The following is a 25,745-nucleotide window of genomic DNA, read 5'->3' on the forward strand; positions in this document are numbered from 1 at the left end:
AGAGATGCCAAAGAAGATAATCAGTTGCTTTCTTCCACAGCAAACAAAACGTGCACACACACCTCCCTTTCTGTGTTATTAACGCGGGATCCAGCTGTACCTCAGAAAAATGATTGGTAATTTAAGTGAGAAGTCTAAGCAACAGAAAATCATCTTCTGCCTCCCATTGTGGAGTTTCACAAAAGATAGAGGTGAGAGCGTGAGAAAGCAAGAGATGGAAGAAAAAGGAAAGTTATTTCTAATAACTTCTCTGGGGAGAAGGCAAGGTTTTATGTGAGAAAGAAAGTGAAGGCAAGAGATATTTCATAAATTCAGTGGATAGAACGGGGGATGGTTCAAGCTTTTTTCTATGAGAGAGAGGGAGCGAGAGAGAAGGGGAGGGAGGGAGCGAGAGAGGCTGGGGACTCAGTGGCAAGATTCATGGAGAGTGGAGTTACACTGACTGAGGAGCAGCTGAGACTTTGCTGTGATACTGGAGCAGTGCTGAGCACAGAGCGATGCACAACTGAACCTGAATACTTCTGACTCAGGCTGAGAAAAGCTTTAGAGCTTTAGCACGGAAAACCTCTGAATTTTCCTTCAAAGAAGAAATGGAAAACTCTGTGATACAGTTCAGTAGTTTTATCCACTCAATATAGAATATATAAAACTTCCACTCCACTGAAGAGCTACAAGAAAACTCAAGAAGCGGTGTTGAAAGTCTAATTCGGGTCGTCTATAGGGAATGGTGGCAAACTAATTGAAACTAGGACTCTGTGACCTTTTTTTCTGGTGAAAGATGCCTGTAATGAAGGGCCTCCTTGCTCCACAAAATACCTTCTTGGACACCATTGCCAATCACTTTGATGGAACTCGTAAGTATTTTGGGGAGAGGGGATCACTTTGCATTAATACAGATTTTTTAAAAGAATGCTGATAATTACATTTCTGATGAATATACATGAATAGTAAATCGATTAACCTGCAGACCAAGTATTCGGAATCTGCGACTGATATTGTTGGACAAGTCAAACTGCTAGTCCCCGCAGATTTTGATCAGTATGTGTTCTTCTTAAAATGTGTATTACTTATATTGAAAGAAATGGTATATAATACATTTATATATGAAATATGTTGGCTGCAAAAGGTCAATCAATTTTAAAGATGAAGCTTTCCCAGCTTGCGTTTAGGATTTTTGCCATTGGCATTTCTGTAACCCAATTTAGGACTGTGACAGGCGCTGATAAACACTGCTGTCAATCAATATGTCCAACAGTAGTGAGATCCCATTTAATATGTTGGAGCTGAAGAGCCACTTGTTGAGATGATGTGTTGCTTGTTAGAATATTTCCCTGTTGATAATAATGTCAAGGTCTTTCTCAACAGCAAACAAAATAAATAAATAAAGGCAAATCAAATTATTCAGGAGCAACATTAAAGTTTTAGAGCTAAAGTCTGGCATCTTTCTTTCAGTTTAAAATCTACCAAAAAAGAAGGGAAAAAAAATATATATGAGCTTTTTAAAAAGTTACTGAAAAATCTATTGTTTATTATAAGACCGGCTCAGCACAGTGTCGTTAATTAAATAACTATGTGCGGCAGTTACAGAATGATGCTAATAACTGTGAAAACACTACTGGATTTAAACACTAGACTTTGCTGAATAATTAATCCTGATTAAATACCAGCTCTAATAAAACATATTACTTTTTAGCATTTAATTACAGCCATTAAAGTTTCAAATGAAAATGTAGCTTATGCACCAAGTGCTTGACATGATTTGATTTTTGCTCATTATGCGAAACTACACTACAATGTAAAGCTAATATTTACATGTGCTTGGATTACTAAGAAAGCACAATTATTTTTCCAGTCTTATGTAACCTAGCATGAGATGAAGAGGCAGATTAACAGTCTCACTCTACAGCACATAGAATATTGTACTTTTTTTCTTCTTGTTTCTGGGTAATACGTGGCTTTTCTTCCTGCTTGTTCTGCCTCAGAAGCAAAGAAATGAAACAACATTCTCACGCTATAACACTTAATATACAGAAAGAAAAATCTTATTACCTTAGCATATGGAACAGATCCACCTGGTTACACCCACTCAAACACATATGAACAATACCAGGCATGGAAAGTTACATCTTACATCAAGTATCCAAGCATGTCAGTTTTACTCTACATCAGATTTAGTGAAAAAAAAAGAGAAACACATCAACAATATATATATATAATTATATATAATTATAATTCTCCATCTGTTCTCTGAGGTTTTTTGCCCTCACCTTCACATCCGCAGAAAGCAGATATAGAATTGCATTTACACATATCTGGGCAGCAAACATGTTTTCATTATCTGGCAGCCACAGTGCCTCTGTATGTGAGTCGTGCGTCGGTGGACTGATCAAGTCACTGAGTAGGATGTAAAAGGATCAACTGACAAGAGATGGCTTCAGCATAATGCCGCAGGAATCCAGGAATAGTTGAAAAATATATGTTAATTGATTTGAAAGTGTTGGATCACATACTGTGAGGGTGACTGAATATAGGCAGTATGATCCTGACATGAGAGCAGAGAGATTAATTTAGATGAATTACTGCATATGCAAGAGACAGAGAGCCAATCAAATATAATTTGAGGTGTGGTTCAGTCAACCTGTGAAAGCAGGAAAAGTTTACTTTTTCATCTAGTCACTCACAACTTATACAGGGTACTGATCTTAATCGACAATTTTAAAGCTTTCAGAATAATATTCATTAGATATATGTGCACTGTAGCCTGTAGAAGCATAAGGAGTCTATCAAACATGTTTGTTTTTGTGCTGAAATTGCAGTTTTCTCCTCCCCACGTTCTGTTGTGGATAGTTAGCAATACTAAATGCATCTGAATCAACAAATGCTTGCATTTTAACAATGTTTTTGCAGTGATTCACATCATTTTGAGGTTTGATGAGTGTCAGTGTTAACCATGGTCATGGCATGTTGACCCAATTGCTATTCAAACCTTTTGTTTGTGAGGGGTGGCTAGTCAAAAGAAAGTCAGAGTAGCTTTAAGACTGCGGGCTTGCACCAGTATAAGATAAATTAAGGTTATTTCAACTGTAAATCATGCACAGCTAGTCCAATAATGTCCAAAAATACAAATGTGGTGCAGGAGATTATCGTAGCAGGTCCCCTTTGAGCAAGGGGACTTAGTCAAATCTATTAAATGTGTTTTGTACAAATCAGAGTGAGGTTACTGTTGCAACATTACCATTTTTTTTCCTGCACAAATTGCCATGGCAACATAGGCGCAGGAAGATCTTAATTTAGCTTCTTATGAGATTAAGTGCAGACACTTCAGGTGAAAAAATGAAATAAAATAAAAAACCTTGCACATGTGTTCTTCTGGAGGCAACACTTTGTTAGCACCCTTTAGTGATGCTGGCAATTATTTTGTGGTTGAAAAATCATTTAAAATACAACACCGTATGACAGCATGCATCTGAATAAACTGCTATTATCGGTCTCTGTTTACTTTCCAAGCTGTAGAGAGAACACAAAGCATCAGCCTCATTATATCTGACCGCAGTACAGGTGCTTGGTGTTGTCCTTGCAGCTATATCATCATTGGAGTGCTTTGCTACATAAGCAAACAAAGAACTTTGGGGGAATTAAATTTGCTTGCATCAAAGTGTGTTTGAATAAACAAATAAAAGATGACATGTCAGTGTACTCAGTCTATTTGTCTAAATATTGATGGGTTGGACAACTGAAAGCACACTTCCATTAGTCATTGAATGATGAAGACATCTGGTTGTTGTGTCCCTTTACAATAGAGTCTAAAGTGCATCACCCCAAACAGTTTATTTCTATATATCAGTTTGTAACTTAAGGAACTGGGCAAGTTGGGTAAGCTATTCTATTTTCCACCTTTTTGACTGGTGATACACAAAGAAAAGCTATTCTTACACTGTTATTTAATTATTAATTATTTGGCAACAATGATAAGAGCTATTGTTGGTGGAGTAAAGATGTAATGTACAGTCTGTCAAGCAGGGTGGTGGCAGCATCTTACTATGGGGCTGTTTTCCATTCACATTGTCAGTGGACTGATTCTTATATAGTACTTTTCTGCTCTCCCAGAGCACTCAAAGCACTTTATACAACATCCCTCATTCACACATCTTCGACTTGGGGTTAGTATCATTCCCAAGTATATTTAGCATACAGACTGGAGCAGCAAGGGATTAAACCACCAACCTTCCAACCAGCAGTTGACCCGCTCTACCTCTTGAGCTACAGCCACCCTGACTCACTGTGAAGTGAATGGAAAAATAAAAAAAGGAGGACTTTAACTTCACCTCAAATCAACAATTAGAGGTTTGAAAAGATGTTTGCACACAAAATTGGTTTTGGAATTGATAAAGTAGGCTAACATTAAGCTTCTGGATAGCATTCCCAAAAACCCTAACCTAAACTTTGCTCATAAATTGTGCCGGGTCCATGCCAGGAAATCAATCAGTTTAAATGAACTCCACCAATTCCGCATAGTTTGGTGGAAATGTAATTGAAATTTTTGGTTAACAGGACAAAACATTTTGGAAAATATTCATCAGTGCAATGTCTAATGACTGAAAATGATTTAGAACCAGAGTCTCACTGAGGTCCTGGGACCAGCTGGCACTCTGCATATATTCTTGGACTTAATGCTCACCAGCAGCAAACTTCAAAGCTCTCTTTGATGTACACTAGATAACTGCCAACTTCAGGGTTCTGAGCTGAAAATACAAAGAATGACTCAGATAGGAAAAGTTACTTTTTGTGCTTCAAAAGAACTTGTATTTAAAAATTTATATTAAAAAACATTATACTTGACACATTTAAATGTTTTCTTTCAGAACTGCAGCTATATACTTTGGATACATCTATTCACTTCCTACTGTTCGGTTCGCCATGTCTGTTTCTCCAGGTCACACAATAACTTTACCTGATTTTTGATCTTTTTATTTTCCTCACAGACTGTAACTTCCTCCTGGGAAATACTCAGGGGAGCTGTGGATACCCTATTGTCTACTGCTCCGATGGCTTTTGTGAGTTAACCGGCTTTGTTCGAACAGAGGTGATGCAGAAAACCTGCACGTGTCGTTTCCTTCACGGGGCTGAGACCAGTGAAAATGTGATTCAACAGGTAGACAAAGCCCTGGAAGGCCAGCAGGAGTACCAAGGAGAAGTCTGTTTTTATAGGAAAAATGGTGAGAATCACAGACACTCACGGTCACAAACGAGAATGACTTGAGCTTGGCAACAAAAAAAATTGTTATTTCATCAGTATTAGAGATCTAATCATCATTTTGGTGAATTAATTGTCTGACGAGGTAATGTCTTTGTAATAACATTTTTAATACTCCCAGGAAATCCATTCTGGTGCCTCCTGGATATTGTACCAATTAAAAATGAGAAAGGTGAGGTTGTGCTGTTCCTGTTATCCTTCAAAGATGTCAGCGAATCACATGGAAAAAAATATCGCTGTACTCAAAGAGACGGTGAGGCCTGGCTGCTTGCGTTTCTTTAGTTTTTAACAAAAGCACTTATTTTTTGTGTCATTTAATGTGCATTTTTTGGCATAATTTACACACAATTTTATTTAGTGCGTATTATTTTCCTTACAGGAATGTTAGAGATTGCTGACCAGAGAAGAAAAAGTGGACAATCACACTTTTTTCAAAGTAGAGAGAGGGGGAGAACCATTCTACACCACTTGAACAGGCTGTTCACCAAGAGGAACAAGAAGAAGTTGCCTAATGTGAGAGCAAACCACTGGCTTAGAAATAAATACATAAAACTAAAGCACAGTTTTGCACTTTTACTAGCTAAACATTTACACTCAACAACAAAGCTGTCCTTTATATGCTAATAATCAGGTAACCCTGAGTCAGGTGAGTTTTGCATTTAGTACCAAGGTACGTACTTTGTGTACCAGATAGGGGCAGTTGGCCCTATTCAAACAGCTGTGATGATGATGATGATGATGTGTCATACTTTTAGTGCCCTTCAAGAATTAAAGTACTTGCAAACACAGTCCGGGCACTTGAGATTTGCAGGCTTGTAAAATTAGCTTACTCTCTCCATCTGTGTCATCACTATGCCACCAAGCAAGGATATCAAAGCAGTGCTGATTTGAAGTCTAAAGCTGAATGACTTGTTATCTTTTCAGAGTGTGTTCCAGAAACCGTCCCTGCCCGAGTACAAGGTGGCAGCTGTGAAGAGGTCCCGCTTTATCCTGCTGCACTACAGCATGTTCAAGGCTCTGTGGGACTGGTTAATCCTTCTGGCAACTTTCTATGTCGCAGTCACAGTGCCTTACAACGTCTGCTTTGTCAGCCATGATGAGGACCGTGACCATCGGCCACTTGTCAGCCGCAGTACCATAGGCAGTGACATTGCTGTAGAGATGCTCTTCATTCTTGGTATAATATATTTGAATTTATTGAAAAAAATAAGGATGCAGTAGTATAACCTTTAATATTTTTTTAGGTAAAATTGAAATACTAAACACCTTAAACAAATGAAAATGTTTTTCTAAGAGGTTCTACTCTGCAAGCTACTAGTCTCTTCTACCTGTTACTTACATTACGAACAGACAACAATGTTAAGTTTAAATGAAGAAACATATTCCCCAGTGCAGCTGCAGTAGTTTCCCTGGCAATGGCTAACACACGACTACCTCCTACTTTTTCTCACCCACTCAGGCTGTCTTTGTTGCCCTAGGTTAGAAATCATAATTAGATTTCTCTCACGTCGTCCCATTTTTCCTCCAAAGAATGCGTGATAGCACATGTGCCACGAGGCTCGCTGACTTCTTGTCTCTCAACAAGTTTGTCTGGGGACAGACACCATCACAAAATTAGCTCACCTGGTAACACGTTTTTCCTTTTTTTCTTTCATTTAAACTCATCCTCAGTTCAGTCTTACTGAAATTAAACAAACAGTCGCCTTTTCAGTATACAAAAGAGAGTTGGGTTTATTGCCAGGGAAACCTTGCATTAACTGCTTTGTGCTTCTTATGCTGCAAATTCTATTTGTCCTTGCAACATGCAGCTTGATATGTTTCTTTGTTTAACATTCTTGGGCTGCAACCCCCGCCCCTTACTCATAGAATCTGTGCAACTTTAACTAGCACTATAACAATGATTTAATTATTTGCTGAAATGAGGCTTTGTATCCTAATATCCCGCTGTCTTCTTGAGCTATATTGTTGTAATGTATATTATTTTATATATTAACTGCCCCGGCTATGACTCTAGTGAAATCTTGTTTTCTTTGTTCTGGTTTGCCATCTTTCTCTTTTGTTTTTAACTTTACTGTTCCTTTTCAGATATTCTCCTGAATTTCCGTACCACCTTTGTGAGTCAGTCAGGTCAGGTGGTGTACGACACCCGATCCATCTGCCTCCATTATTGCACTACCTGGTTCTTTGTAGATCTGATTGCAGCACTCCCCTTTGACCTTCTCTATGCTTTCAACATTACAGTGGTAAGACTTTTATTCCAGATACGTGAAAATCTAAAATGACCTTTGTTTTATACTTTCCAGTGTCTTTAAATGGACTAACTTTAAGCCTATAGTGAGTAATGCTATAGTGCTATTTCCCCCAGAGAAGAGAGTGGAGATGATTATCCTTCTACATTCATGCCCTTCACTGAACATTCTTGTTAGTCTGCTTGCTTCGACACTAGTACTTCTCATGGATTAGTCTTAGTTTGCCAAAGGCAACTTCAGCTGACGCACAAAGTCATCTCCCTAACTGTATTTTTGTTTTGCTTGACGTCCGCTGCAAACTCTCCAGCTATTACGCTGTTCTAACTTTGATAGTATTTGATGGTACTAACAGAGAAGTGGGGATGTGTCACAAGTTAAACACACTCATACAGATCCTTGAACGGCAAAACTACTAAATAAACTAATCTGCATCTTTGATGTTGTACTTTTCCACTCCTTTTCCAGACTTCATTGGTGCACCTGTTGAAAACAGTCCGTCTGCTGCGCTTGCTACGGCTGTTACAAAAACTGGATCGATATTCCCAGTACAGCGCTGTAGTCCTGACCCTGCTCATGTCTGTGTTTGCACTGCTTGCTCATTGGATGGCTTGTGTCTGGTATATCATTGGACGCAAGGAGATAGAAAGCGGTAACCCAGTAACCTGGGACATAGGTGAGGACACTGCAGTTTTGTTTGAATAGTCCCACACAGTTAAAAGTATAATATTCTCCCTCACTCGTTTGCTTTACTGAGACAAATTAGGTGTCTTTTTTTTTTGGCAACATCGCCGTGTCAGTGCTGCACATCTCAGCTAATGCTTGAATGCTTCAGCATCATTTCATCCCCTAGCTTGTTTCCTCAGAGGAAGTGTAGGTCAAGAAATGATTACATTATATCACCAGTAACACATTATGTCATTCTATATTATATCATGTATTATATCACCTACGACAGCAGAAAAGTTCAACCATTAAAAAAGAATAACAAAAGTTAATTTAATCACTCAGATAGACCTACGTAACAACCTTCTAACCTCTTCCACCAGGTTGGCTTCAGGAGCTGGGAAAACGTCTGGAGACGCCGTACATCAACAGCACCGTGGGTGGTCCATCCTTGCCTAGCGCCTACATTGCTTCTCTCTATTTCACCCTCAGCAGCCTTACAAGTGTTGGTTTTGGGAATGTGTGCGCCAATACAGATGCAGAGAAAATCTTCTCCATCTGTATTATGCTGATGGGAGGTGAGTTTAAAGGACATGGCAGGAAATTCCCAACTATATGAAAAATGTTTCAAGAATGTCCCCATATTTCTGTCACCTCCAGCCCTGATGCATGCAGTAGTCTTTGGCAACGTGACTGCTATCATCCAGCGCATGTACTCACGTCGCTCCCTCTACCACACCCGCATGAAGGATCTCAAGGACTTCATCCGTGTGCATCGGCTACCTCAACAGCTCAAGCAAAGGATGTTGGAGTACTTTCAGGCCACCTGGTCTGTCAACAATGGAATCAACACCAATGAGGTGGGTAAAGAATCACACTGTAGCCGTGTTCTCCTGGCTCTTTGTGTTTATGAAAAATATTTGCTTGGACATAAGTTATTTTTCTGGCAGAATGCATCATTTTTAATATGTAGCTGAATAATATGTCTATTCTTTTTGGATATTGGTTATTCTACACTCAGAAATGCCATTCTTAAAATATGGGGCACCTCAGATTCTCTGGAGTCTTATTCCAGTTCTTTAAGTAGATAGTCCTTTTTTGCAAATAGAATTTCAGTATACTGCCAGAGCCTATCTAGGAGAAGTTCCTGTAATTACAAGGGTTGGAGCTGAAATAGAGAGAGCACTCATTAACACCCCCAACCATCAGTATCCTCAGATAATTAATTCAGTGTTGAAGGTAACAGAGAGAGCCACTGGTTTCTGAGAACATGCTGGCAGTATTATCATGTCTTTAAAAACACAGTCTGCCCTATTTTTTAATTTGTTTAATTTAGGAGTGGTTAACCATACCATATGTGTAGGCTTCTTAGTAGCACTATTGCATAGTCAAATATCTCTAAGTAATTGTCTAAAACAAAAAGATTGAAGTATTTTAAAAGGAGAGTACCTGGTGATTTTTGACTACAAGAGGAGGGACAGACTTTACAGGAAACACGTAAATGCAGTACTGCAATATTCCAGTTTTATCAAGCCGAAATGTAGCAAGACAAGAAGGCAGTGGAGTTTTGTTTCTGTGAGAAGAATATCTGGGTGAACAATGAGCTGATAATTACAAGTACTTAAAAAAAGAGGGTAATTTGTGTCTTGCAAAGCTCTATATGCATTTAAGTACCGGTACGGTGGTTAACTATTAAATAGCGGTTCTTATTTTTATCGTGTCCTCGCTCTTAGCTGTTACATGACTTCCCAGATGAACTGCGAGCTGACATTACCATGCATCTGAACAAAGACATACTGCAGCTGCCTGTGTTTGAGCGAGCCAGCAGAGGGTGTCTGCGCTCCCTCTCCCTCCACATCAAAACTTCCTTCTGTGCACCAGGGGAATATCTTATTCGCCAAGGAGATGCCCTACAAGCTAATTACTTTGTGTGCTCCGGTTCCCTGGAGGTTCTGAAAGATGGCATGGTCCTAGCGATCCTGGGTCAGTGTGCACCCAGTGTTTTAATGTTAATTTCATACAGATTTCTCTACATATTAGCTGTGTATTGACATATTACACATACTATGCTTATGTGACAATCCCTACAGGCAAAGGCGACCTCATAGGGGCTGACCTACCAGAGCATGACAAGGTGATCAAGACCAATGCAGATGTGAAGGCACTGACATACTGCGACTTGCAGTACATCAGTGTCAGGGCTTTGAGGGAGGTCCTGGGGCTTTATCCAGAGTATTGCAGTCGGTTCAGCTTGGACATCCACCACAATCTCACCTACAACTTGAGAGAAGGCAGTGAAGCTGATGTAAGACATTTACTTTGAAGCAATGGAATAAAACTCAGAATGAGACACATTCGAATGCACCACAATTCAGAATATGGTGTACAAACATACCTATGCTATATGGAACGCTTTACATGTTCAGTTTCCAGTGTGAGTGTAATGCTTTGTTCATTTTCACTTCCATGCCTTTAGGGAGTAACACGGTTTCAGCTGACACCCAGGCAGTCTCAGGTATGTCTGCCTCATTAGGATGATTAATTTAGCCTTGACATGCTTGATACAGCCATAGTTAAATCTGTCTTAGCTTAAGGGATTAGTCCGGCTTGCATTGCATTCTCTTGATAAATGTCATGTAGATATGAAAACACTTAAAATGCCTTTTTTTTTAATAGTTGAGATAATAATGCTCCAGTTGCTGCTAGGTAACAGAGAGAAATGGAGCAAACAGCATGTACTATATATGGTTTCTACACTCCAGTCATCAAGAAAAACACTAAGCTTAATTAAAACTATCCTACAAGAGAAGTATTTCTGACACTATCAAAATCACTAGACTAAGAATTTTTGTAACAAACAAATCTATTATCCAAACAAAAATCATGCACAAATCTTTGCAATCGGCTTCATTGAGTTTTCCATCTTTTTTCTCCTCAGTTTATGGATCATAAACTACCCTATATCATTCAAGGAGCTGATGTAAAACATACAGACCACGTAAAATACTCTCAGCACCAGAGACTGCCTCTACTACAGAGTATGGGCAGCCCTGTCCATCAACCCTGCCTCAGCACGTTGCTGGGCGAGGAGCTCCGGCACATCTGCGCACTGCAGCTCTGCCGATCACCTGCTCAGGGAAGCAGGGGTTGTAGTCCTTCCCCACAACCTTTTTTCAGCGAGGAGCTCTCTCCATCTCCTTTACCCAGTCTTACCAGTGACCTAGACTTGAACCATCGGCCTGCCAAACTCATGCCATCCGGTTCTTGTATTAGTCCTCTGAACCTCAGCCCCAGGTGACCTATTCATTCTCCTTTGGTCAAATATCAATAATCTGTTTGCATATAATTAAATTAATATAACACCCATTTGTCTTACTGTCAGGGTCGTGGATGGAATTGAGGATAATGATCACACATTTCAGTTTAATATGGAACAGAGCGAGGCAAAGACTAATGTTGCAGGTAAAGTGTCTGAAAACTGCATGATTAATGAGAAATTGTAAATATAAGCCTTTCTATTCAGGACTAGATATTAAATATAACCCAAAGTCGGGACAGATTAGATGAGTTTCTCACTTTTTAAAAAAAAAATCCTTTTTCAGATCGGTTACACATCTGTAGCCTGTTTCTTGAGACAGAAGAAGTGAGACAGAGCGTCAGCAAGCTAAGCAAAGAGGTATGTTCCCTTATTAGGCAAAAGTGCTGCTCCTTGAAATATGCCCAAATGTGTTTTGTGAGGACACAGTAACCTTTACCTTTGACCAAGTGAATCTAATCAGTTAATGCTTGAATTCATATCAACTTAACATGATAGCAGTTACAAATAAACAGTTAACAGTTTTGAATAAACAGTCATTATTTCTCATTCTTTCAGGTAAACAACTTAAACCAAGATGTTTCCAACCTTGCCAAGGAACTCCATGACATAATACATTTTCTGCATTCTCATATGACAATGCTCCACAATAACTCTCCAGCTTCCACATGTTCATGTGGCACTCAGGTGCTCCCCAACCCAAGTGTGACAACTTCTAGCCACTGGCAACCGGATGTCCCTTTAAATATCTCCACTGAGTTACCACCTGTTCATGAAATGATTAGCCATCCTGCTAGAAATATATGGCACTCCAGTGGAATACCCTCCCAGTGCACCAGTTCCGCCTTGCTGTACTCGTCAAGCACAATACCATCCTGTTCACACCTGGTCTGCTCTGACAGAGACACAACTCAGAGGCTTCAGTGCTTCTCTAGCCCTTTCCAAACACCCAGAACATCTCCAGGCTCTCCTTACATGACCTCCTCTCATGCCCATGGAGGTCCATCGCTCCTGGGTATCAGTTCTGCCTTCAGTGGCTACCCATTAAGTTCTCAGGCCTCACACGTGGTTAGTAGTGCAAAAATCCACACAATAAGCAGCACCCACTCCTTATGTTCTACAGTAAACTGTGGCTACTCCCAGCCACCCCTAAGTGTTCAAACCAACTCGGATTCTTCACATAATCAGACCAAATCCCAGACACCTATACATTTATCCACCACTCCTTCAGCCCAACCACAGTATCACACTGCCTTTAGCTCTTTGACGCCATCAAGAGCCCACACTTTGATATACACAGGATACGAGGACCAGCGAGGTACTGTCGAAGGCTCCAGACAGAATGATCCGGTAGGATCCAGTCCTGTCCACCAAACACAGGATCTGGCAAATTCTCTGATGGAGCAAGTACCAAACATGGACAGTAAAGCTTCACTTTATAAAGAGAGGACAGAGACCATGGAGTCTCATTCCACAGGAGACAGCATTCTTGATATGAAAGAAAGGCCACACTGATGACATCCCTATCTGGTTGTGCTATCAGCGAGTAAATAACAAAGCTGACGTAATGTTTAGAGTACCTTACCAAGAAATCTGGTGTGAAATTTGAAATTAATAAATTGTTATTTAGCCAAGTTCTCAATCAACTATTGGAATCCAACTGCCACTACAGAATAAACCTGTTTTTCTCCACTGATGGTTCTTGTGTTTTATATGGCATTAATAATATTTGTGAATTGAGATTATGTCATGGTCTGCATAGATCATAGCTGAAGCAATCTTATTTTGCAGACCATACACTCTCACTCAACCATTCAATGCAAAATTGTTTGGCTAGTTATTCATTTTATTTATTTTTAATTTTTTTCTATCACGTGAATTGTCACTGCTGTATTCAGCCACAAAATGTTTCCAGGGTTGGCTTAGAAGCCGCAAGTGAATGGGCAGCACCCCTGAGTGGTGATATGTCGTTACTACAACAAACACAAGACTGACATTTCATGAGATATGGCCTTTTGGAGCCACAACCAAGCTTTTGACCTGTAGAATGATGTAACATATTCCTGAAACGTGTTAATCATATTTGACCAATCTTGGTCCAATCAACCTACTGCATTTCGTTGCACTGTACCTGTGCATGTGCAATGACAATAAAGTTGAATTCTATTCTATTCTATTCTATATAGCAATGACATTTTCAACAGACTGCTGAAAAATCTTGATATTTTTATTCATTGGTAGTATCATGGCAGATATATTTATGTCCATGTGACTCTTTAGCATTTAGCAACAATTCTGAAATTAATAATATACTGAGGGGCATGTAGAATTTTGTGTCATCGGTCAAAGCAAAGAAAGCCATTCTTTCACTATTAATTCATCTTTCATTTTGAACATGTGAAGATGCAAGGAGATGAGATAGTGAAAGTTGGTGAGTTTAACAATCTAAAGCAACAAACACTGCCCATTAGAGGTGAAGAAAAACGAGTAGGCAGGTTAGAGTGGGTGGAAATGAGTGACAGATGATTTGTGACAGAAGGATAGCAACAAAGGTGAAAGGAAACATTTACAAGATGTTACTGTTTGGAGATGGTGGCACTTACAAAAAAGCATGAGGTTGAGCCGGGGGTGGCAGAACTGAAGATGCTAAGATATTCATTGGGTTGTAACCAGGATGGACAAAATTAGAAATGAGTATATCAGAAGGACAGCTTAGATTAAGTGGCTTGGATACAAAGTTAAAGAGGCAAGGATGTTTTGGACATATGTAGAAGAGGATTGTGGATACACTGGACAAACACTGAGGTGCCAGGCAGGAGGAGAACAGGAAGCCCACTGGAGAAGACTCAAGCAGTGAAGAAAGATATGCAGAGGATTAGTGTGACAGAGGAGGATGCTAGGGGTAGGGTTAAATGGCGGCAGATGATGTGGTGACCCCTAAATGAAGAAGCCAAAGGAAGATGAAGATCAGAATTTACTGTTTGACATTGGAGACATCACAAGGATCATTAAAATATTAGTAAAAATAAAAAAAGGATCCTTCTTTATGAACGCAGATTGTATCCCAAGCTTATTAAAAATATTATGCTAAACAAAATTTGTTACAAAATTTCACGCCATTTGAAAAGCACAAGTTTTATTGTCATTATACATAATTTTCATAAACACCATATCATTATATTATAATTATATTCAAATTAAGATAATTTTAGATGTTATTTATGACTAGATATAATAAAACCTTGATAAAAATGTCGTGCTGCAGACTGGAGGGTCTAGCGTAACCCGCTGTCCTCATTGGTCAGAAAGCCACTGACAAAAAGTGGGAGGTTCCCGGAAAAATTGCTAACCGGAAGGGAAGGCCGGAGCCCAAGAAGAAGAAGAAGAAGGCAGCTGCTGCCGATGAGACCAGCGAAGGAAGAAAAAGTAATGTAAGTAAAACAACTTGAAATTAAGAGTCATGTTGGTGAAGAGCAATACTGAACGTGTGTTGGATTATTTTGTCGACAAACTGTTTACTGTAGTTTGATCTATTTTGTTATTATTATTTTTTTCTGCTTAGCATGTCAGCAAAGTCCGGGCTCAACCGAAATGCCTTATCAGACTGGATCGAGGGAAGCTACGAGCTGCCCTGTGGGACAAACATTCTAAATATTGAAAAAAAATAAAATAATAATGCCACGGCAGAGCCCTGAGATAGCTTAGAAAAATGTGACATCGTTTCATGCAAGCAAGTGGACGCAATAAGACGTCCCGGAGTTTCTCAAACGTCAGACAGCTGACGACACAGGGCCGAGAAAAGAAAAGTTGTCTAATGACGCTTTCGACTTTTGGCCGTAGCTGCTAACACAGCTAATGCTATCAGAAGTCAAGTTTCCTTGCCAAGAACATAGCTTTTGTTTTCTTTGTCAGTTTAGGCTAGCAAATGGGTGCTACTGCTAAGTAAGCAACAAGGTTGATTCTTTCACGTTGTGTAGTCAGCGTTCATTTTGTTAGCCAAGTGCTTAGTGGAACTCACAAGTTCCAGTCGTGTCGTCTACGTTTATGAAAGCGGTTCCCGTATCGCACCTAAATGTAACGTGCCGTTTTAGCCAAGACAGGTGCATTGTTGTTTGATAGTTATTTTATCGATTGTTTTGAATCAAACCTTAGCTTTACAGTTTAAGTTGCCTAATCATTGTGCTTAACCCGGCATCGACCGAGCAAAACTTCTCACGTACTTTGAAATATTAGTTGTAGATTAACTAACTTAATATGTTACGTTCCTGCCACCGGTTAAGTGTCTAATGACTGGTCTTATGTGCGATTGTCTAGGCTCAGTCGAGGCACATCATAGTCGTCTAATGTTCTCTAAATTAGATGTACTATCAAGGCAGCTGTAATCTCTTCACAATCTGGTGCTTTTTATTATCAGCTGCATTTGTGCATCACATTGTGTGACAGAGTAAATGTGCGTACATAGTCTCTTGCTTACCTCTGAAGTTGTATTTATGGCAGTGCCTTCTCATCATTAAAATGTCATTACTGCTGACTTTGTGGTGTAACATCCGCATATTGCAACGTTGGGGTTGTTATGTGCCTGCACGTGTGTCTTCTTGCATTTAACAGCAAATACTTTTTTTGTATGCTGTGTATCTTCACAGCTTATGTTTATGGCTTAATACAAGTAACAGAGCTTGGCCTTTGAGATAAAGATGTGATTTACAGTTGCTTGCCTGAGCTCTCATGTTTATGGCATGTGGACCTTGTCCTTCTTAAACAGCCACTCTTTTTGACAACCCAGCCCTAAAATAAGGACTGCAAATTAGTTGAACACTAGTATGCAATACATTTGGGTGCTATGTTTTGGCATTGCCTTTAAAGTTGTAAGTTGTTGTAGTTAAACGGACAGCTGGACCTACTAAATGTCGCTCAATCAACTGGACTCAATTTTTGAGTAAATCTGTGTAAAGGATCAAATATCAAATCCCATTATTTAATAATTCACTTAAAATCACTTGAAGTCATAAAGTGGACAAAGTCTGTTTTAAACAGTTTGATGAGTTGAAAGGTCTCAGTTTGGGAAGCGCCAGTGATGCTTGTGGTGACTCTGCTGTTTGCTTTTCCTGTATTGTGTCACCACATTCCCATCTAAAATCACAATGCCAAACCAATTCTTTGTAGCTATCTTGGATTCAGAACATTTCCTGTTTCTTTTGATTTCCCAAGAATGGTGCTGCTTTTCAATATTTGTTTACAACCTAGGACAAACTATCACCTTTGGCAGCAATAGATAGGCCTTTAATATATGCTCATGTGTACATGCAAATTTGGACACAGCCATCTGTACAAGCAGATGGGATTATGAGCTAAGACAAAAGTATGGTGATGCAGCCCCTCATCAGATACCATTTCTTCCATGACCCCATCCTTCAAATAAAGTGAACTGCACATGTCTCTGCTTGTCTTCGTAATGTCAGTGTTTTGGTGGCAGGTTGTTAATCTAGTTTATAAATTGAATGTGAAAGTGATTTTCTTTTTCTAAAATCTAGTCTGAAGTTTAAGGAAATCATCATACTGTCCAGGCAAACCAAAATGTATTAATTACAGAATGTCATTTTTAATTGTGTGACCAGGAATGGAGAATGAATCCTGTTATTTTCCTTCTGCAAATATGGTCTTTTGGTGTTAGGTGACAGCTTGTTTTCTGCATAAGAAGAGCCTCGATTACGCACTAGTACAACAATACAAAATCTTCAAATCTAGCAGTCACAAGAACACTTGGAAACTGATCATAGCAGCTGGTAACCTGATCTTTCTGCTTAATTTTTCAGTATAACTAATGTTTAACGATACCTAGATTTTGTTCACGGAGCAAAAGCAATTAAAAAAATGTTTTCATTGCTTCTTTGACTGATTAAACGCATTTAATTTGTGCATGCATTCTCCAATTTAGATTGCAATAAACCACAATCGCTGCTAAGTTCTTGGATATTATGCCAGCAGCAGAACATACAGGGGCCACAATAAATATTTCACAGCCTCTCCCTCTCGTCTGTTGTTTTTTCCTGCCTTTTCTCCTCCCCCTCTGACCTATGTCCCACTGTCTCTCGTTCCCTGACCCACTTCCCTGTGGAGGTTTGCAGTACCCATTAGGGATGCCATCACAGCATCCATCAGATGCTGCTTAAGATGTGTGAAAGTCTCTATCAGTGTAACAAAGAGTCTCTGATTGCAAGCCTGTCAGCTGCTTCCAGCTTTGATGTTACTGTTGTGGCTCTCAGTCATTACTAAATCATCAATCCAGCAGCTAGGCTTTGTGGATAGAATTAGATTTTTAGTACTTTGTTTTCCCATTTATATATCCTCTTTTTATTAAAAAAACAAACAAAAAAAAACTACGTCATGGTCCTTGGTTGAAGATGAATTTTTGCTACCAAAAGATGCCTAACTTGTGTGTGTATTATTTACGAATGCAGTGCTTTTGTCATCGTCAAAAGTTGAAATTCAGTATTAAATATTAAATACTATAAATAGTAGAAAATAATTTTCTTAAGGAATGTTGGTTGAATAGGTCTTAATTTCCCAGTATCATGGGAAAGTACCAGTATAGTTTATCTATTACTATGTAGCTTATTCCTAAGAACAGAAGAATTAAGTTAATTCTTCTGTTTTAAAAAGAAAAAGAAAAAAGAGGAAGAAACAACTCATTCACCTAGTGAGGAATGTTAATCTTATGAGTACAGACTGACTTTTCCAACTCTGCTGTGCTATAAAGGATTTCCTTTCTCTGTTAGGCTGTGAAGCAGAGCCGATCTACTAGTTAAGGAGCCCAGCGTAAACTTTAGTGTACTGCTAGAGATATCTACTGTACATGTATACAGCTGTAATCCCATGTAAGAGTTAACTGACTTTAATGCTTTAATGAAATTGGAAAATATTTATTTTACCATAACACATGTAATGCCTGTGTGTTATGGCCATCGTTTTTGTTTGCGTAACAGGAAACTGTAAAGGAACTGGTGTATTTTTTTTAAATAGCTCCTTATATCTGCAAATGCTAAATTAAACCAGTTCCTCCAAAAACATAATGGAAATGTGTTGGAGACAAGTTAGTCTGTTGACTGACTGTAGCTTGGTTGATTCACTGTCAAATAAAACATGCAATTTCTTAATATTTCATTGACAAAGCCATGATCTACAGTCACATGCTAAAGATTAAGCATAGCTCAGCAACAGGCGGGGGTGGAGCTGGCACAACCAAATCATTAGCCATGATGCCGCCTCTTGATTTTCCCTCATTCTTGAGCTATCCCCCTGTCTTTAAGGAAGAGTCCTCATACGTGGCTTGATTGTTCATCATGCTTCTGTGTTGAGCTATTCCTGTGATCAAGCTGAGTCTATCCCAGGTTTTAATGTGCTCAGCAGTAAAATGTCTTCTGCAATCTTCACTTCCTGCTTTGAGCTCAGTTGTGTTTCCTGTCTTTTGACCAAGCAGAAGCTGGCTGACCTCATGTGTATCACCCAACTGACATGCACGCACGCACACACGCAGGCAAGGTTTCACTTACTAACAGTAGGCGAAATGAAAGGAACAAATTGGTGGTGTCCTGTTTACACATAAGCTACAGATTTTATTTTGTACCAATTTAAACTAACCACAAACCCCCCGTTTGTTTTTGTTTTTTTTCAAAGGTTTCTTTTTATTGTTCTAACAGCCACGAATATATTAATGATGCATGACTATATCTTTGAGCTGTGGCTATTTTTGAAATCACAGGAACACTTTGAGTTGTATTGTATTTATATTTGTGCATTAGGCAAGTTGCGTTAACTGGTAGTTAAGCCAAAAAATTAAGCAAAAGTAAGAATTTCATCCTGTAATGCATGCTTCAGCCATTTAAATGTTTAATAACCTAACCTGTGAGAGCAAGTTGGAGGACACAATTTAAAATCAGAGACTAAGTGCTCTCCTTCAGCTCTTGTTTATAGTAAATAAAGTTAGGTTATAAACTCTATATCTCGAGGCCCAATGTGATGAGAGTTTTGGTGTCAACAACTTGGATTTTAAATTGTTTAATCATTTTGGGTTAAAGAAAAAGTGTTACTGCTTTCTTCAATAATCTTTCTTATGTCAAACCGCTTGCAGGAACAAGGAGTTATTTTGTTTTGGGGGGATTTGATGCTACTGGTGTTCACAGGTTTCACAATGACTGTGGTTGTTTTCAGTAGAAATCTGTTTTGTTTGGAGTAGAGCTTAACTAAATTTGTTGTGTTTTGCAGCTCCCCACTGGTGAGGCCTCCTCTTCTTCCAGTAAATCTGCCAACCAACCTAAACTTTCCTACATCCATCTTAACTTCATCAGCTCCCCTATAGTAAGCCCAAGCCTGAAGTCAGCCATACACCCTCTTCCCCCAGCTCCTCCTTCTTTTTCCCAATTTTCAACACTGCAATATGGCAGGGCGAGGTGGACCAGCACGGACCAACGGCACCACAGCAAGCAGCAAGATCTGCCAGTTTAAGCTAGTGCTGTTGGGAGAGTCGGCAGTGGGCAAGTCCAGCCTGGTGCTGCGCTTTGTCAAAGGCCAGTTCCACGAGTACCAGGAGAGCACCATCGGAGGTGAGGGTTGTTTGTTTGTTTTCTTGCTTGATTTCCACAATTGTCTATTGTATTATTCTTTGACTTTCTGCTTTACTTACAGACATATGTAGCATCAAAGCTATATATGTCTTGTGTATGTACAGGTAAGCAGACTCTTAATGCGTGTTTGAAATTGTTCATCTACAGTGTAAAAGTAGACTTTACAAATAACTTCAAAAAAAATTAAAACGTAATCATAAACAAATGTTTTTCTTTTTGTTCTGACTCTTAAAAAGTTTTAAACTTAGGTGCTCAAGCAGAAAAACATGTCCTTGCTAGTTCAGAGAACTGCTTGCCTGCAGGTCTTAATGTTTTCCGTTACTAGAGTCTGTGCAGGAAGAGTCGTGCAACCAGTTCTTTGCAGCTAAAATGAGCCACCAAACTCCTCACATGTATATTTGATGATATTAAAATGTATTTGAGGTGATGGCTAAATATGTTTTTTCTTCTCTACACTATGGGATCTTCTGCCTGAGCAAAATCATTGCTCCAGCTGGACAAACAATCACTGAGTTTAGATATTAATACATTTACTCTCCTACTAGAATTCTAGTGCTGAATACTCAATACAGTAAAGTAAACAAACTAATGCATGTATTTGTAAGCAAGTAAGGAAATGATTAGCTGAAGAATGAAATGGAGACTGAATACCGATTAATGACTTTAAAAATGAAATTAATTGATAACAGTTTTTTGACAAATATAATGTAAGGAGGTGGTGCAAAGTATCTGTATTTGTTTCCTGGGTTGCAGCCATTCACATGCTTCTCAATGTTGGGTTTATATGGAGTTTCTTTACAGTTGTAAAAACTGTTAAGTATGTTGTGATTAGCAAGACCAAAAAGATGTTTCTGTATAATAACAAAGGCATGGAAAAATCATTCTTACCTTAATGACAAAGTTTGAGTTCAGTGAAAGTGAGGGAAAGCTTCTTCTTCAGTTCTTCATCTACCTATCTCAATATTATTGCTGCAACATTTATTACACCACCTCTCTGCTCATGTCTGGATCCAATATTTATGTATTATTGCAGTTTCTCACTTTTAATTAAAGTTGCTTGCATTGCAATTTTGTATCAGGTGAAAGCCAAAAGTAAACTGTGTTAAATCAGCGCTGAACAGTTGGTTCATTCGTTCTGTCTTTTCTTTTGGTCGTTTTTCCTTTTGCTTTGTGTAGAACCAACTTTCCCCATGTTTCCTGTATCAGGTTGCTTGTGAGTAATGTGGCTATAGGATGTAATGACAGGAAGCTCTGTGCTTACACTCGCCAAAAGACTTGAAACGAGTCAGCATTTTTTATGTTTTTTTTCCCGAACTTGTGGTTGGTCAGCAGCATGCCTAGTCAAAGATTACAAAGCTTTAAAGTATGTGCTATGTGAGTGCTCGGTTTTCTCGGTCTTGTGACAGTTGGCTAATTAAATGGAGCTTTGCCTCTGTTCATAAACCATAGCATTTTGTTTGTACCTGGTAGCTTTTTTTGTTTTTTCTTGGTTTTTTTTGCGTTATAGGTTTATCTCCATAGCTGGCATGTCCTCTGGAGTCTGAATTTATCAGCAAGTTTTAAACTTCTTTTCATTCAATGACTGATTTCATTAATGATATTGTGATTACAAAGCCAAGTTTAAATATGAAAGTCCACCCCTAGAGATGACTTTTCTGCTTTCTCTTAAGCCCCTCTTTGTCAAATATTGAATAATTTCTTTCTACTTCTTTTCCAGCTGCCTTCCTCACACAGACAGTATGTTTGGATGATACAACAGTTAAGTTTGAAATCTGGGACACTGCTGGACAAGAACGGTATCACAGCTTGGCACCCATGTACTACAGAGGAGCCCAGGCTGCCATTGTTGTCTATGATATCACCAACACAGTAAGTAACATGCGCTGTGACAGGACCGTGGACAGTCAAAAGTCGTACGTCATTTGTTTGCTGACCCTTGTCTTCTAGCCTGGGTTGATGATTGCTTAACAGCAATCAGACCTTTGGCCTTCCAATTTTTTTTTTTTTTTTTTTCAGTAAAATGTAAAATGAAAAACCTGCAGCTGTGATTTAAATTTTAAAAGCACAGCAATATGTAATGATGCACATTCTTTTTTTTAAAGGATACATTCACACGTGCAAAGAACTGGGTGAAGGAGCTCCAGCGACAAGCCAGCCCAAATATTGTAATTGCAATTGCAGGAAACAAAGCAGACCTGGCAAACAAGAGAGCTGTAGATTTCCAGGTAATGAGGAAGTTCTGAGATCAATTGCTGAAGCTCGTGAAAGCTTCGGAAATTATTTAACAGACTACTGTGAATTCATACTGCTCACATTTTTCTTTTTTTTTAGGAAGCACAAGCATATGCCGATGACAACAGTTTGCTCTTCATGGAAACCTCAGCTAAGACTGCAATGAATGTCAATGAGATTTTTATGGCTATAGGTAAGTGTTAGACAGAGGGATAATAGCTTATTAAGTACTGAAGTGGAAAATAAATCAGCAACCATCCTGATGATAGGAATTCTAAAGTCTGGATTAAGTAATCATTTTCTTACAACGATGTGACGAAATGATGATAAATGTTAAGAATGCAAGGTGGCAAACTTTAGACTTCATTTTTATGCACTGCTCAGTCCATTGGCCAAAATAATCATTTCATACAAGGGGAAAAAAGGGGGATTGCCAGAAATCCTCATCAAAACATACTGCATAAGACCACTGATGGTCATTTCCCACGTAAATGTTAAATGTAATTGCTGAAGTTTGTAAAATGTGAATTTGTTGATTTTCTTCAGTTTGCATTACACTAAATTGGATAACTTTGGTGTTTGGACTGTTCAGAGGAAAAAAGGCTTTTTGCTGTTGAAACATTGACACCAAAAATAGATTAGGATATTTTCCTCTGTCCTACAGTGCTATTTATAAATCTAGACTTGTTTGTGAGAGTTGCACAGTTGCACAGTTCTGGAGATGTCAGCATCTATGCCTTCTCATAATAACTAATAAATAATAATTATTATTATTGAACCAGATGGCATTTGACTTGTTGTGGGCAAAGTAGAAAAAAAAAACCTTTGAATGCATCGTCTCGTTTAGAAATGATACCCCCCACACACTTGTGTACAATGACCTTTAAAAAAAACCCCTCTAAACCATGGTGTGGGCCTTTTGTTAGTATCGACCAACTCAAATGAAATGCTCACTGACAAGAGATGCCTTTTAATATTTCCATCCTGTTACAAGTGTAAGCCTCTCATGGGTAAACAGGTGCCTACTTCTACAGTCTGGCACCTTTCATGCTTTGCAGGTGTAGTTCAGTAAAAGAAACTGACGCTGCAGGTCACATTTTCATTTCATTACCAGAAAAATTCTATCTGGAAAAATAGCCCTACATGTCAGGGGAATAATGTTTGAATTTGTTCCTTTTAAGTTATTAAAAAAAATTCTTATTACTAATGAAAATAGCAGGTTGTTGGACGCTTACTGTCATATTATTATAGTATAGGAATTAAGTCTTTGTACTTTGTACCACAAAACAGCCAAGAAGCTTCCGAAAAACGAGCCTCATGGTGCAGCAGGCGCGGGCGGACGAGCCAGAGGTGGTGTGGACCTGCAGGAAGCCGCACCACAGGGCAGAAGTGGCCAGTGCTGCGGGGGCAGCAACTAGCACAATGAATCGGCTGATGCAACCAATCTAAAGCTTCGATCAACCCGACCAGAAATTAGCCAGCTGTCAAACGACGTCCCATTGGTCAAACCAAACCACGGTCAGACCAACCACCCTATGAGCAACACGGCACCAATTAACTGTTTGGCAAATGAATCCACTGGCCAGTAAACTGCCAGACTCCACTGATGGTTTAAACTGGCGAACCAAGCAACAGATCAAGAAATCAACTTACTCATAGGGAATCATGTTTCATGCCAATCCATGACCTCTCGATTGATGATGGACCCTTGATGTCATCTTGGGGGGGGAAACGCATCCCATTCATGGAAGAAGGAAAAAACAAAGCTCAGTCATTACCAGTGGCACTTACTAGCGCCACTCATTTTTGTTTCTGTATTTGTGTAAAGGATTACAAAAAGTAATGCAACCAGAAGGAGTATAAGAAGACTCACTAGCCCTACCCTTTCTATTCTGCCCTCTTTCTTTCCCGTGCACCATAAATTTCTGAAGTTTTTCCGTCGTGGTCTTGAGACACGGTTAAAACTCAAATAGAGGTGCATGCAGCATCCTTCACTTTTCTGTCTTGTCCCTGGTCAGATTTTTGGAAAAAGGTTTCTACCAGGAGAAGAGGAATCGAAACATATTCCATCTTGATGGAGCTGTGTAGATTGAAATAAATCATCGTTATTATTATTATTTTTTTCTGTTTCCTTTTGACACAAGCTGGTCAATATGATTTTAAAGCCTAGTCTTTCAGGTTTTACAATCATCCAACCATGTTATTAAACAATAAACAGTAAATAGTACTTTAATAACATTGTCACTTGTGTAATTTTTAGCATTAATGAAATGTCTTTGAATCATCTGTGTAATGGCAAATACATAAAGCAAGATTTGTTTTCGTGACCAAAATCACAATTGTGTACTGAAAACATATGACTGTATTTGTATCCGACTTTTGAAGTTTATAATCAAACAGTAGTTCTTGTCAAAACATTATCTTCCCGATCTCTACATGATGTTTTGTCAACCTTAATTATGTTGTGATTTTTCTTTTTTGTTTTTTCTATGTCTTAATTTTTCTCTGAAGATCTATGGTATTAAATGCACTGGTTCTGTCTCATCATTTTGGTGAATTTAGATGTTATCCTCAGCTTCCTTTTTCTTTTCTCTCTCCTTATTTGTATTCTGCACATCAGGGAGGGACTGCTTTTCAACACTGTTGTTATCATCCTGTTATGGCATCAAAGACTAGCACAACAGAACTTGCACGGCAGTCACTGCTGTTAGGTGAGGGGGGGGAGGAGGAGGAAGGAAAATGTAATTTTGTGAATAAACAAGGGTAAGGTTATGTTTCTTTGTATGCCTGTTTAATCATTTTGTCCTATCTAATTAACTATCACACTGGATTTTTATAAATATATCTATATCAGCTTGTGCTAGTAATGACAACTATGAGTTGTACTGTTGTGGCTTGTAAATGATTTTATCCCACTGCCCCACAAGAGTTTAAAAGACATGTATTATCTGTAGCTGGCCACAAATTGGCTTTGGCATTACTTTTACTAACTCTCTATATTTCCCGATTCCTTTCCTGTTTCTTTTCTCTCCAGGCTATTGTCTACATATCCTGAGATTTCCTAAAGATTAGATTTCTGTTTAAACTGGCTTTGCTTTCTTGGCTGTTAACACATGCTCACTAGAGTTTCCTGGACAATACCAAGTATAATAATCCCTTAGCTAATCTAAGTGCATCTGAAGAGATCCGTAAAGTAGAGAGGTAATTGTTCAGTTAGCACTAAATACAGGTTTACTGTTAGGTTTTTGTTTGTTCCTGTTATCCCCCAGGTGTTTTGTGAAAAGGTGAATCCTTTGTGCCAACCAAGGTTGCAAAGTGGTTTGAAGAAATTTTAGACACATAAATTGTAGGCATCTCATCCAACCAAACAAGCTCCAGATAAACTTAAATATATAATTATATAAAGATGT

At 38.8% G+C, this 25,745-nt stretch overlaps 2 protein-coding genes across 2 annotated transcripts; both read left to right on the plus strand.

The window, feature by feature from the left end:
* The first annotated feature begins 477 nt into the window (after positions 1-477).
* On the plus strand, positions 478-13,132 carry kcnh4a (potassium voltage-gated channel, subfamily H (eag-related), member 4a). Its single transcript, XM_085271790.1, has 16 exons — positions 478-854; positions 4,983-5,216; positions 5,376-5,507; positions 5,634-5,767; positions 6,179-6,431; positions 7,340-7,497; positions 7,969-8,176; positions 8,550-8,744; positions 8,827-9,026; positions 9,900-10,149; positions 10,257-10,471; positions 10,643-10,681; positions 11,105-11,460; positions 11,549-11,628; positions 11,769-11,842; positions 12,041-13,132. Exons 1-16 carry the CDS (start codon positions 779-781, stop codon positions 12,995-12,997), a joined length of 3,561 nt encoding a protein of 1,186 aa, XP_085127916.1. The 5' UTR covers positions 478-778; the 3' UTR covers positions 12,998-13,132.
* A 1,668-nt stretch (positions 13,133-14,800) lies between these two features.
* rab5c (RAB5C, member RAS oncogene family) lies at positions 14,801-24,882 on the plus strand. The gene is made up of 6 exons (XM_085271798.1): positions 14,801-14,913; positions 19,745-20,082; positions 21,821-21,972; positions 22,206-22,328; positions 22,435-22,528; positions 23,626-24,882. The coding sequence occupies exons 2-6, from the start codon at positions 19,917-19,919 to the stop codon at positions 23,751-23,753; spliced, it is 663 nt and encodes a 220-aa protein (XP_085127924.1). The 5' UTR covers positions 14,801-14,913; positions 19,745-19,916; the 3' UTR covers positions 23,754-24,882.
* Positions 24,883-25,745: the final 863 nt, after the last annotated feature.

This window comes from Mchenga conophoros, linkage group LG4, assembly GCF_057382185.1.
Source record: "Mchenga conophoros isolate Kocher_MC1m ecotype Shallow Benthic linkage group LG4, M_conophoros_male_GT1.1, whole genome shotgun sequence".
NCBI classification, from domain to species: Eukaryota; Metazoa; Chordata; class Actinopteri; order Cichliformes; family Cichlidae; genus Mchenga; species Mchenga conophoros.

Coding starts and splice junctions, on each gene's coding strand:
- kcnh4a (XM_085271790.1), top strand. CDS start 779: ATGCCTGTAATGAAGGGCCTCCTTGCTCCACAAAATACCTTCTTGGAC. Junction 6,432..7,339: donor AGAGATGCTCTTCATTCTTG/GTATAATATATT, acceptor GTTCCTTTTCAG/ATATTCTCCTGAATTTCCGT. Junction 10,682..11,104: donor TGACACCCAGGCAGTCTCAG/GTATGTCTGCCT, acceptor TTTTCTCCTCAG/TTTATGGATCATAAACTACC.
- rab5c (XM_085271798.1), top strand. CDS start 19,917: ATGGCAGGGCGAGGTGGACCAGCACGGACCAACGGCACCACAGCAAGC. Junction 21,973..22,205: donor TCTATGATATCACCAACACA/GTAAGTAACATG, acceptor TTTTTTTTAAAG/GATACATTCACACGTGCAAA. Junction 22,529..23,625: donor TGAGATTTTTATGGCTATAG/GTAAGTGTTAGA, acceptor ACCACAAAACAG/CCAAGAAGCTTCCGAAAAAC.